Raw genomic sequence first — 13,945 nt, 5'->3', positions numbered from 1 at the left:
GTCATAATACCCATAAAACCTAGCGGTCAAACAGGTAAATGGTTCCAATCATTTTCCCAACATTCATTCTACCCATAGTTTTTGTTTTTTAGAAACACTTAAAATAAGGGCTGTGTTTCATGTAGGCTTACCCTGGTGTGACGTTTTGATAACCATGTACATTTATGTCGGACACGGTGACATCAATATATTCGGCTATACTTACTCTCAGATTCGAAAATATTAATTAGCATCAAAACAAACATCATGCAAATGCCTGCAGGCTACTGCGCATCATCTCTAATTGACACCTTTGCTAACAGGTATTTTGTCCATGTAAAACTTGCACAAGGCACAGTTCACAGAATTGCCCATTTAAAGAGATGTTTTATTTTATTAATTACTACATTTGTCTAACATTAGTTAATTTCAGAGATTCTTACTTTTGCCTCGATTCGGCAGTCTTGTCTAGATTATCATGGCATTTCTAGTTCTTTAGGATAGCCACATTATCAGCAGATTCGCGTTTATTTTTTGTGGCATAAACAAAGGTGAATATATTGATAAAAGTCCTAGAGAGATTTACACAGTTATCAAAACGTCACACCAGGGTAAGCCTACACGAAACACAGCCCTTATTTTAAGTGTATTTAAGAACCCCTATGGGAAGAATGAATGGTGCAAAACGATTGGAACCATTTCCATGTTTGACCTCTAGATTTTAAGGGTATTATGACTAATACTGTGGTACTTTATTTCCATTATTTTAGTGGTCATGTGACTATCTTGTCATAATATATAGACTTTCATTTTGTAAATGCCGGATCTCTATGGCAAGACGCATCATTCACCAACATTTCGTTAAAATCGTACCTGTGGTGACTGAGATCTCGTGTGACTAACTATGTACAAACGGACTGAGCGAGATCCAGTCCCCCCCTCAGAGTTCATCGTGGTGGACAATTAGTTATCTGCACCAATTACTTTCAGTACCACAGCGCCATCTACTGTTAATTTGGTGACATAATGAACGGACTTCAAGTCCCATAAGCACGATACGTATCTATGGACTACAACTTCCATCATTCTCCGTTAGTTCCTGTGACGAGCTTGAACGTTCTAGGCATTTACAGGATTGAAACGATTAAACAGGAAAAGCCAACACATTTTATAAAAATGATTTGGTTTGAAGGCTCTATTCCAGCAGCCATCATCTCCGCAAAACAACAGAGCTCCATCTTCGTCGTCGTAATAACAGGTATTGTTTTGTAGATTAGCTAGCGCAGTTTTGTATGCTAGCAAAGCTAACCTTAACCAGTCGAAAGATTAGCCATAGTAGCGAATGTGACTGTGTCAAGCTCGGGAGAGCAAACGAGCCCTGTCATTGTCAGTCAGCTAGCTATGCATGTCAACAACATGAAACTCGAAGTGTCGATGTAGCCAATGCTAACTTGTCAAAACGAAAAGGAATGACAGCTGTCAAATCGCAGCTAACTAACGTTAGTTAGCTCTGGCTAGCTTCCTACTAACGTTAGTGTGTTAATCGTTAGATGACGAGTCGCAATTATTCTGGATGGCGACTGTCACCACCAACACCAGCGGACTAAACTCCTTCCTTCACCATGGAATGGAGTTTAGTCCGCTACACCAACACCACATACTTGTATTGTGGGAACTGGGTATTGAGTGTCGTAGGACGAGTGATTCACCAATTCTGAATCTGACATTCTTGTTCTCTACTAGGCGACGATGAGGTGTCAGGACAAATGATGTCCAGTTGGGAGGACGACAGAGTGGCCGAGGCCTCCTATAACTGCTGTGTTGCAATCAAGGTTGATTCCAAGAGGTAGCCTTTATAATGGAATCCTCCTACACTTGTGTGGATATGATGTACACTTTCTGTACAGCACTATCAAAATGGAAATGCTAACAAATGTGATGCATTTTATGTTTAATGTTTTTCTTTTCTTGCAGTGAGACATGCACACAGTTCTCCCAAATCTGTATCCTTCTTCTCCAAAGGGTTCTTATCCTTATCTTAGAGTTAGACTGTTGTGTTTGTGGTCCCTTTGGCTTGATTTCCTTTAGATTATTCACCAAGCTTTGTCTTTCAGACATATTCTAGATCAGTGGTTCCCAAAGTTTTTATAGTCCGTACTCCTTCAAACATTCAACCTCCAGCTGCGTATCCCCTCTAGCACCAGGGTTGGCGCAATCTCAAATGTTGTTTTTTGCCATCATTGTATGCCTGCTACACACACACACTATACAATACATTTATTAAACATAAGAATGAGTGTACGTTTTTGTCACAACCTGGCTCGTGGGAAGTGACGACAAAGCCCTAATACGACCAGGGCCCAAATAATAATCAATCATTTTGCTCTTTTATTTAGCCATCTTACATATAAAACGCATTGTTCATACGAAATTGAATAACTCACCACAGGTCATTTTTAAAAATGTTTTATTTATTTAACCTTTATTTAACCAGATTGTCTAGTTGAGAACAAGTTCTCATTTACAACTGCGACCTGGCCAAGAAAGCAAAACAGTGTGACACAGACGGCAACACAGAGGTACACATGGAATAAACAAGCCAATAACACAATAAACAAGTCAATGACACAAGTAGAAAAAATAAAGTCTATATACAGTGTGTGCATGAGGAGGTAGGCAATAAATAGGCCATGAGAAGGGTGTGCTTGAAAGGATGCACATAACTCTGCAATGTTGGTTTGTATTGGAGAGATTCTCAGTCTTAAATCATTTCCCACACAGTCTCTGCCTGTATTTAGTTTTCATGCTAGTGAGGGCTGAGAATCCACTCTCACATAGGTACGTGGTTGCAGAGGGCATCAGTGTCTTAACAGTGCAATTTGCCAAGACAAGAAACTCTGAGCGCAGCCCTATCCAGAAATCTGTCAGTGCCTTCTGATTAAATTACATTTTCACAGAACCGCAATATCGTTAAGTGGACTGGAGGCAGGGCATGAAAGGGATAACGAATCCAGTTGTCATCCGTTTCGGGAAAGTACCTGCGTAATTGAGCACCCAGCTCACTCAGATACTTCGTTATCACATTTGATATTGTTCGTAAGCTTGAGTTCATTTGTACACAAAAATCATATAATGATGGAAAAACCTGTGTGTTGTCCTTAATGCAGACAGAAAATATCTCCAACTTCTTAATCAAATGCTCAATTTTGTCCCGCACATTGAATATAGTTGCGGAGAGTCCCTGTAATGCTAGATTCAGATCATTCAGGCGAGAAAAAACATCACCCAGGTAGGCCAGTTGTGTGAGAAACTCGTCATCATGCAAGCAGTCAGACAAGTGAAAATGATGGTCAGTCAAGAAAACTTTAAGCTCGTCTCTCAATTAAAAAAAGAAAACACAAAAAAAACAAAAACATGTCAATACTTTGCCTCTTGATAACCAGCGCACTTCTGTATGTTGTAAAAGCGTTACATGGTCGCTGCCCATATCATTTCATAATGCAGAAAATACACCGGAGTTCAGGGCCATTGCTTTAACAAAACGTCTTTCAAGATGTCAGACATTCCCCTGGCAGCAAGAGCCTCTCGGTGGATGCTGTAGTGTACCCAAGTGGCGTCAGAGCGAGCAACTGCTTGCATGCGCGTTACCACTCCACTATGTCTCCCTGTCATGGCTTTTGCGCCTTCAGTACAGATACCAAAGTCCATTTGATGTCACAAAGCTGTTCAGTACTTAAAAAATATCCTCTCATGTTGTCCTGGTTTCCATTGGTTTGCAGAAGAGTATGTCTTCCTTAATTGACCCCACATAAACGTAACAGACATATACCAGGAGCTGTGCCAGGCCCACCATGTCTGTTGATTCATCTAGCTGTAACGCATGTAATGCACTGTCTTGTATGCGAAGCAGTAATTGTTTCAAAACATTTCCTGCCGTGTCACTGATGCGTCTTGAAACAGTGTTGTTTGATGAAGGCATTGTCTGTGTAGTTTTTTTTTTTTTGCCTTTTCCCCCAGCATTGTCCCAGACAAATCTGTGGCAGCAGGAAGAGTTAAGTCCTCCACAATAGTATGGGGCTTGTCTGTCCTACCCACTTGGTAGCGCACCATATAAGATGCTTCTATCCCCTTCTTATTAATGGTATCTGTTGCTTTTATACATATTACTTCTCGAAAGTCATCTTTATTCTTGCTCCAAAAACTCCCGTTGCTTATTTTTCAAATTGTCATGTTTCTAAATGTCTGCTCAAGAGTGGAGGTTTCCTGTGAGAGAGTAACGGTTCATGTGATTGCATGTTCATTATTTGACTAGGCTACCTGTATTTGACATTGTGTAATTTAAATGAACAATAGATGGTTTAATTAAACTGCCAAAATGAGTTGAGACTACTCAGGCAAGGGGGAAAAAACCCACCCAAATGTATAGCCCCGTTGGAAAATATAAATGTACTGATGGAAATGTGATGAAGAAGAAATTGTTATTTTTATTTGGCGTACCCCAGTTTGGGAATACCTGTTCTACATCATGCAATTAAGTCCAATCCCATTTTTTAAAATTATTTTTATGAGCATGGTTGGTTTGCCTTTAACTTTCTGAAAAAGACCCAGTGGTGTGCATCCCATCCAGTTTCTTTATCGGAGAGAATGGAATCCCCCTCGAAGTTGTTGCAGGGAGTGTCTCTGCAGAGGAACTCATGAAAAGAATCAACAAAGTCAAACAGGTATGATAGCCAAATATAACACAGAAAACACTTAAACGACATCAGTAAATGGTCTCCAAGAGCACTGAGATAGATGTAAGGTAGAGGGTATCTAGTTTGCCTGACACCTGCTCTCGAAGTCTCCAGCTCGCTGTGTAGTCATGTGCGTTGCGCATCAGCCAGCCTAGAGCGTGTCACACTTAACATGCATTTCTTGTGCCTAACAGATGCACGCTCAGCAGATGGCAGGTGAGGGAGCGGATGCAGGGGCTCCCATGGAGGGGCTCCCACGAGCCACGGTAGCCTCAGAGCCAGCCCCAGCACAGACCCCCTCAACCTCACAGGAGCTCCAACCCAGCCACACACCACCAGCAGACACAGACAGTGCAGCAGCACCAGCAATGTCTAAAGGTATGTTTGTGTGAGGGGTCACTTTGGAATGTTGATGAAAAGTAATTTTACTGAAAAGCAATGCAACAAAATTACAAGTACTTGCGCTATATGTAAATGCATGTCTGTGCGTGTTATTTGATATGTGTCCTGTTGATTGAGAGATTGAAGTTGAGACACTGTCATGATTGCTTTGATGTGGTCCAACCCAGAATCCCTGTCCAGGCCAGCAGAAGAAGGCGGCCCCTTGGCCTCAGAGGTTGTGACCCTTGGGGATGACAGGAGCGCATCATCAGAGGACGTGTCAACCAGCTCTCAGCCTGACGAAGGCCTCGATGCCAAGGTGGAGAGGTAGGACCTATATACACACACAACGGAGGTGGGATAAAAGGTTGAAAATGGCTTTCTTTTCAAACTGAAACCTTTCCTTCTGTAGGTTAACAAAGAAACTGGAGGAAAGACGGGAGCAGAAAAAGAAAGGAGAGGAGGAGGTAAAGAATAACTGTAGACATTGGTGTCCCATATTGTCACCACAGTAATAATAATAACAATAGAATCGCCTGGCCTTTCAGCCTATAAGTATCCATTGGAGAACGTTGTCTTGCGGCTCCATAAGCATATGCCCGGCCTCGTTGGATCCCCCTCCCAACCAATGATGGGTCAACATTCTAACAGTCTAATAAATACATTTCATATATGCTATGGGAATAATAATCATGTGGTTGTGTTTATGAAGGTCTTAGGTAACATTAGAGTATGAAAATAACTATTTCAAAGAACATAATGCAATTTTCATTAGTTTGTTACTCTAGGCTATAAGTCTAAATGAAAAACCACTAGTTTAAGAGTTAAATCCATCACAAAGATTTTTTTTTTTTTTTGCCAGGCCCAAAAAAACATTGTGAAAATAATAACATTTATATAAAAATAGACAGAATAGCATGTTTTATGTTTATTATGTTACTAGTCTTTGCTTAGCATCCTGAGCAATGCTGCCCCAAGGAAAGCGCGGTTATGCTTTGAAAAAGTAATATTTGGAAATAGAGCTGCAGCTCTTGAATTGAGTTATTTGACAAAAGTGTCTTAGAAACTGCAGAATCTGCTATTGCTGATACAATCAGAGTTTTACCTGAATGTGACTCTGAAGGAAAATTTGATAAATTGGTGCTCCTTTCTCTGTCAATTCCAAAATGTGCCCATCTTCATGTACAATTTGACAACTGATAATATTGTCACTCATCATACTATTGTCAATTTAGTCTTGTCTTTAGGCTAACTCTTATGTGTGAAATTAGTTTCTGATTGTATCGGACTCTGTATTGTTCCCCAACCGTGCCTTTACGCATGAATCAATCTCGTCTTCTCTACTCTATGCTCCCGATTTCAGTCACAATGGCCACAATTCTTCATCATTACACACAATTAAATCACCCTCTTCTCCCTCATCATTCAGTTAGGCCTAATTTAAATACATTTGTGAAGTAATGTGCACAATTATCAGTTTCTATCAACCATTCTAAGAGGCTGAACACAAATGTAATTCATTCAGTGAGGAGAGAGACGCACATGGCTGGGTACCAACGACCTACTGCACATTTGCCCTGGTCGTTAAGGTGGGAATAGGTGTGGGGGGGGGGGGGGGGGGGGGGGCAGGTGAAAAAAAAGGCCCTTAATTAACACTTTACTATTTGTGATTAGAAAAGTCTGACAACTGAGCAATGTAAAAGACAAACATTTAAAGAAATTTCGAGGAGCAGGACGTTGCTTCTTTTTTGGGCCAATTCCTTTTACTTACAAAATCAAACGTCAGTGGCCATTTGCCTATGGCGATTCTGGTGTTAATGCTTGTGTGCGCCTGTATCTATTTCTGTGTGATGATGGTCAGGGTGAAATAAAGAAGGAGATGGAGAGAAGGAAGATGGGGAAGGAGATGCTTGACTTCAAGAGGAAGAATGAGGATGAGAAGACCAAACGCATTATGGATGAGCGAAACAGGGATAAGGCAGAGGAGAAGGCTGCCAGGGAGCGTGTCAAAGCACAGATCGCCCTGGTAAACAAACACATCACACTAACTAATCCCTGGTTGGGCCTCTCTGATTGAACTTTCTCTCATAACTTCCTCTAGTGGTCTAAAGGAGCACTGCAGAGTTTGATGAAATAGCCATTGTTTGTTGTGGGAGGAGGGTAGTGGCTTGCTGATGCACCTTTATCCCCACAGGACCGTGCTGACAGAGCTGCCCGCTATGCCAACAACAAGGATGAGGTGGAGGCAGCCCGGCTGGCAGCACTGCAGGCCAGACAGGCAGAGACAGAGGCCAAGAAGGAGAATGCACAAAGGGAGAGGAGGTATGGAGCTATTCTACAGTCACAGGGCTGGGGGGGGGTTATATATCTATGAGGAAGTTTTAAAGCAGTCACTTTCAATAAAAAGTTTAAACTATTTTTAAAGTTTAAAATTGTATGTCACTACTAATGTAATTCTAGATTGTCATCAAACTGTGTGTTACTGTCCTCCAGCACCATAGCCAGAATACAGTTCCGTCTACCAGATGGGTCATTCTTCACCAACCAGTTCCCCTCAGAGGCCAGACTGCAGGAAGCTCGGCAGTTCGCTGTCAATGTAAGATACTTTTTCTAACTCAATATAATTCAAGAGTTGGACAAGTGACTATTAAGAACACGTTCATCCTCTTTGTTGGAATATGATATTAAATATCATAATGCTGGCTGTCACTTAAGAGTTTATTTTTCCTCTCAGGAAGTGGGAAATAGGTATGGCAACTTCTCCCTGGCAACCGTGTTCCCTCGCAGAGAGTTTACCGCTGACGACCTGGACAAGACTCTTCTGGCGCTTGAGCTGGCCCCCAGTGCCTCAATAGTGCTCCTGCCTGTGAGTGAGCTCCCTATTTCTCTCTGTAAACCTCTGCTAATATTGATGACTACTGGTATCTAGAGTCCATAGCTACATCTCCCATTTTGAGAATTCACAACAAGACAGTGTCGTAGGATCGCAGCACAGTTATATTTACGCCTCTTAGGTTTCTTTGTGTACAGTGCATTCGGAAAGTATTCAGACCCCTTGACTTTTTCCACATTTTATTACGTTAGCCTTATTCTAAAATGCATGAAATTGTTTTTTTCCCCCTCATCAACCTACAAACAATATCCCATAATGACGAAGCAAAAACAGTTGTGTTGAAATTTTGGCAAATTTATTAAAAATAAAAAACTATCACATCCCACATAGGTATTCAGACACTTTACTCAGTACTTTGTTGAATCATCTTTGCCAGCGATTTCATTGAGTCTTCTCCGGTATGACCCTACAAGCTTGGCACACCTGTATTTGGGGAGTTTCTCCCAGTCTTCTCTCTCAAGGTCTGTCAAGTTGGATGGGGAGCGTTGGTGCACCGCTATTTTCAGGTCTCTAAAGAAGATGTTCGATCAGGTTCAAGTCCGGGCTTTGGCTGGGCCACTCAAGGATAATCAGAGACTTGCCCCAAAACCACTCCTGCGTTGTCCTGGCTGTGTGCTTAGGGTCATTGTCCTGGCTGTGTGCTTAGGGTCATTGTCCTGTTGGAAGGTGAAGCTTCCCCTCCAGTCTGAGGTCCTCGGTGCTCTGGAGCAGGTTTTCACCAAGGATCTCTCTGTACTTTGCTCCATTCATCTTTCCCTCGATCCTGATTAGACTCACATTCCCTGCTGCTGAAAAACATTCCCACAGCATGATGCTGCCACCACCATGCTTCACCGTAGGGATGGTGCCAGGTTTCTTCCAGATGTGACGCTTGGCATTCAGGCCAAAGAGTTCAATCCTTGTTTCATCAGACCAGAGAATCTTGTTTCTCATGGTCTGAGAGTCCTTTAGGTGCCTTTGGCAAACTCCAAGTAGGCTGTCGTGCCTTTTGGTGAGGAGTGGCTTCCGCCTGGCCACTACCATAAAAGCCTGATTGGTGGAGTGCTGCAGAAATGGGAGAAACTTCCTGAAGGACAACCATCTCCACAGAGGAACTCCCGAGCTTTGTCAGAATGACCATTGTGTTCTTGGTCACCTCCCTGACCAAGGCCATTCTTCCCCTATTGCTCAGTTTTGGCCGTGTGGCCAGCTCTAGGAAGTTCACAACTTCCATTTAAGAATGATGGTGGACACTGTGTTCTTGGGGACCTTCAATGCTGCAGACATTGTTTGGTACCCTTCCCCAGATCTGTGCCTTGACACAATCCTGTCTCGGAGCTCTAGCTTTTTCTTTTGCTCTGACATGCATTGTCAACTGTGGGACTTTTATATAGACAGGTGTATGCCTTTCCAGATCATGTCCAATCAATTGAATTTACCACAGGTGGACTCCAATCAAGTTGCAGAAACATGTCAAGGATGATCAATGGAAACGGGATGCACCTGAGCTCAATTTCAAGTCTCATACATAGCAAAGGGTCTCGATACGTATGTAAATTATTTATTTATTTTTTGTAAAAATGTCTCAACCTGTTTTCGCGTTGTCATTATGGGGTATTGTGTGTAGATTTGAGGGGAAGAAAGTCATTTAATCTATTTCAGAATAAGGCTGTAGCGTAACAAAATGTGGAAAAAGGGAAGGGGTCTGAATACTTTCCGAATGTTATCTAGCTCCCAATGTTTGTTTTGGGGACTTTTTGCTTGTTTTCCCATCTTTTTCTCTGGTTTCCCCAGTAGAATGATGGCATTGAGAATAGTGTTTATCTCCTTCTAAATCCTTCCAGCAAACGGGACGGCCAAGCAACATGGTAGTCCAGTCGACCTCTGGAGGGGGTATCTGGGCTGTACTGGGTACCATCCTCTACCCTCTGCTGGCTGTGTGGAGGTTCCTGAGTGGCTTCCTCTTCACCAGCCCCCCTATCCCTGGAGCAGCAGGCCCCAGAGGCCCAACCCAGCGGCCCAACACTGCCTCTGGCTCCTCATCCTCATCTGGTGAACCAAAGAGGTGAGGCCCCATCCAGCAGAGTCTTCTATGTACTCATGGTGTACAGGCATATTTTTAAGAGTAGCTGAGATTGTTGTGGTACATTATGGTTAGGAGTTAGTAACACAATTGAATGGTTAAGCTGGTCTACTGGTCCAGTTTAATTGTTGTCAGGGCTCATAACAGCCACATTTAACATGATTTGTTGTAACCAGAGTGCAAAGAATTTGGAGAATGAATCTCGGGGTTTGATTGAGCAGTGTGGCTGGGTGCTCTAAAGCCTACTTACTTACTGACTTTATTGTCCCCATGGGGAAATTTTGTTGCAGTGCCATGTACACGTTTAAAGTGGCGTTTTAAATACAAAATTGACAATACAGCTTTCATAATAGTTACATACCAATAAAACATTTTAAGGCCTAGTTGGGTTATTTCACATCCATTTCCACTTTCTCAGAGAAACCCTTCGCAAACGCACACTGGAGAAGCAACCAGCAGACTTCAAACAAGACGGAAAAATCCACAGGCTACGGAATCACGAGGACAGTGAGGATGAGAATAACACTTGGAACGGCAACTCTACCCAGCAGATGTAGTGCAATAACACTGTCTCACTCTGTCCTCCCTATCTGACCTGGTGAGTTTCCTGAGTGCGTGTCAGTTGGTCTAATGGAGGATAATGCTGATATTAGGGCTATGATGTTTATGTTTCTCTTGTCCAAGCCTGTACTCTGCTCCTCCCTTGCATGGGTAGATGTAATCAAGTTAACCTCCTGACCGTTGGGCTTGGAACAGACATGATTTGTGTTGAAACTGTTTTTTGATTCATTCAGCCTCTTAGAATACGACTGGCCAGGGGTTCCTTCAGTATTCTAAACATGTCTACTGTGTTGAAGGGTTGAGACAGAGGTGTTGATTGAAGTCCTTGTCTTAAGGATATGTTGACCGCTGCATTATTAACAACCTTTTTGTGTTTTATTTAACAGTCAGTAACCCAGATGAAAAAACTCTACTTAATGAAAATGTATGAGGGCTCTCTCTGGTCTGGTGGAAGGGGCTGTGTGTAGCTGTGTGTTTTTATACCAAGGCTGTGGCCCCCTTGGCATAAACTGCCTCCTTCGGCAGTAGAATGAGTTGTTTCTACTACTAGTTGAACATGGGAAACCACTGTACCGCTCTCATTTAACTATGGGAATAAAAATACATGTTTTTCAATAAACAAGCATTTGGCTGGCTCTATACGTTTGTGATTTTGTGCCTTAAGTGGAAGCCAGGTCTTTTGTCATGCAGTGATATCACAGTGAACCAAAGATCTTTGTTGCTTGTACATTTGTAAGTACTCCTGCAGTGCATTAAGAAAGACCATTTTTAATAAATAACAATTATCTACACACAACACCCCATAATGACAAAGCAGAAACAGGTTTTAGAAATGTTTGCAAATGTACCAAAATGAAATCTTATTTACATAAGTATTCAGACCCTTTGCTCTGAGACTCGAACTTGAGCTCAGGTGCATCCTGTTAGTGGCCAGACAGAAGCTACTCTTCAGTAAAAGGCACCTAAAGACTCTCAGAAACAACATTCTCTGCTCTGATGAAACTAAGATTGAACTCTGGCCTGAATGCCAAGCGTCATGTCTGGAGGAAACCTGGCACCATCCCTACGGTGAAGCATGGTGGTGGCATTATCATGTGTGGAAATATTATTCAGCGGCAGGGAGTGGGAGATGAGTCAGGATCGAGGGAAAGGTGATCAGAGCAAAGTACAGAGAGATCCTTGATGAAATCCTACTCAGGACCTCAGACTGGGGAGAAGGTTCACCTTCCAACAGGACTAAAACCCCAAGCACACAACACAGAAGTGGCTTTGGGACAAGTCTCTGATTGTCCTTGAGTGGCCCTGCCAGAGCCCGGACTTGAAACCGATCTAACATCTCCGGAGAGACCTGAAAATAGCTGTGCAGCGACGCTCCCCAACTAACTTGACAGAGCTTGAGAGGATCTGTGAGAAACTCCCCAAATACAAGTGTGCCAAGCTTGCAGCTTGATACCAAAGGTTCTTCAATAAAGTACTGAGTAAAGGGTCTGAATACTTGTGAGTTTATAATACATTTGCTACAATAAAACGTTTTTTTGCTTTGTCATTATGGGTTGTGTGTAGATTGATGAAAGGTTTTTAATCAATTTTAGAATAAGGCTGTAACGTAAAAAAATGTGGAAAAGGTCAAGGGAGTCTGAATACTTCCCAAATGCACATACCCCTTGACTTATTCCACGTTTTGTTACAGCCTGAATTCAACATTTAACTTATTTATTTTTCTCAGTCATCGATACACAATACCCCATAATGACACTGAAAACATGTTTTTAGTGATTTTTGCAAATGTATTAAACTAAATACAGAAATATCTAATTTACATGACTCAGGGGTGTGAATAGTTAATACATTTTAGAATCACCTTTGAAGGTGCATAATGGGCTTTGCAGGCGTGGGTTCCTTCTGCACGCATACATGGAATTCAACTGTTGAACCCTCCTACTTGCTGGCCAACAGATTTGCTCATGGAGTTTTCATTACATTTATCTTAAGCCATCCCTTTAAATATGGTATACCTTTAATTAGACGTTTGTCGACAGACTAGAATACATTGAGAGAAGGGGTTCAGAAAATAGGGATCAATGAAAGAATGCCATCTATGCACCTTCATCTCCATTTCAGCGCCAACTGGTAGAATTAAACATACTCCAATCTTGTAGATTATTTAGGCACATTTTAGGGTTAGGAAAGTATGAATCATAAAAAAACAACCTGGAGAGCCTTTACGCACTAAATATATTGATACACAAAACACATCTGAGTAATGGTGCAGCATTATATTGCCTATTTCACAGTGGAAAAGGGTCCACAATACATGTCATGTTGATATGATTTTCAGTTTGCCTTCATATGGCTGGTTTCACAATCATCTCCACTCACCAGGGATCATAAGGAAAAATCACCTAAAACAATTGCTATGTGTATTTACAATCCCCTTCTCCAAACGGATTACTCATTTACCTAGCTCTTATCAATAGCTCTTACACATTCAGAAATTACAGTGCATGGAGAATGCTGTTATTTCTATAATAAATATATAAAAAGTAGATGCTTTTCCCACTTGGAACTGGTAGGTTGGATAGCATTTAATCATGGTTTCCTTGTAAAGGTGGTGGAATTATTAGGGAATGATGTCAAGGTCAGAATACGGTATTTGTAGACACACCTCTGCCACACCTTCATTTCTTAAATCTCCACTTCGAACGAATGGCGGGGTTAACAGCACGCTATTCTCATGCTTAAATTCAAGGTTAGAATACACATTTTACTACCAGAGTTTCTAGCATTTATGGGGCATTCCTACGTGTTCTGCTTCACATAGCAGAGCTGTTGTCAAGGGAAGTGAGTTTGTGTTTATACAGGACCTCCCGCCCCACCTACCGTCAACCAATCATATCAATGTGAAGCTATAAGGAGCTTCCCGCATTGATACATTTGTGAGGAGCACGGCGATGCAGTACAAAGTTCAATTTGGCCTCGGCATAACTCTGGAGGCTCCACAATTGCGTCACACACTCCTTACGGCGCCTCAGACTACATTTTCAGATCAAGCTTTTTTTTAATTTATTTTTTATTAACAACAAATCAATACATAAAGCACATGAGGGAACAGGAGCATACATAGATTACAAACAATGGACAATCGAGCTAGGGGGTACAATATCACATTACAATTACACAAGGACCTTAAGGGACATACAGTGGGGAGAACAAGTATTTGATACACTGACAATTTAGCAGGTTTTACTACTTACAAAGCATGTAGAGGTCTTTAATTTTTATCATAGGTACACTTCAACTGTGAGAGACAGAATCTTTAAAAAAAATCCAGAAAAT

At 41.8% G+C, this 13,945-nt stretch overlaps 1 protein-coding gene across 1 annotated transcript; it reads left to right on the top strand.

Annotated features, from left to right (window-relative positions):
* The first annotated feature begins 1,068 nt into the window (after window positions 1–1,068).
* Window positions 1,069–11,248, top strand: ubxn4 (UBX domain protein 4). Its single transcript, XM_020456653.2, has 13 exons — window positions 1,069–1,237; window positions 1,723–1,825; window positions 1,954–1,982; window positions 4,582–4,700; window positions 4,907–5,090; window positions 5,282–5,420; window positions 5,506–5,560; window positions 6,955–7,119; window positions 7,288–7,415; window positions 7,587–7,689; window positions 7,828–7,959; window positions 9,810–10,030; window positions 10,467–11,248. The coding sequence occupies exons 1-13, from the start codon at window positions 1,156–1,158 to the stop codon at window positions 10,603–10,605; spliced, it is 1,599 nt and encodes a 532-aa protein (XP_020312242.1). The 5' UTR covers window positions 1,069–1,155; the 3' UTR covers window positions 10,606–11,248.
* Window positions 11,249–13,945: the final 2,697 nt, after the last annotated feature.

Source organism: Oncorhynchus kisutch, linkage group LG2 (genome assembly GCF_002021735.2).
Source record: "Oncorhynchus kisutch isolate 150728-3 linkage group LG2, Okis_V2, whole genome shotgun sequence".
Taxonomy (NCBI): Eukaryota; Metazoa; Chordata; class Actinopteri; order Salmoniformes; family Salmonidae; genus Oncorhynchus; species Oncorhynchus kisutch.
Note: the sequence above shows the minus strand (reverse complement) of the source record. Positions and strands in the feature narration are given on the sequence as shown.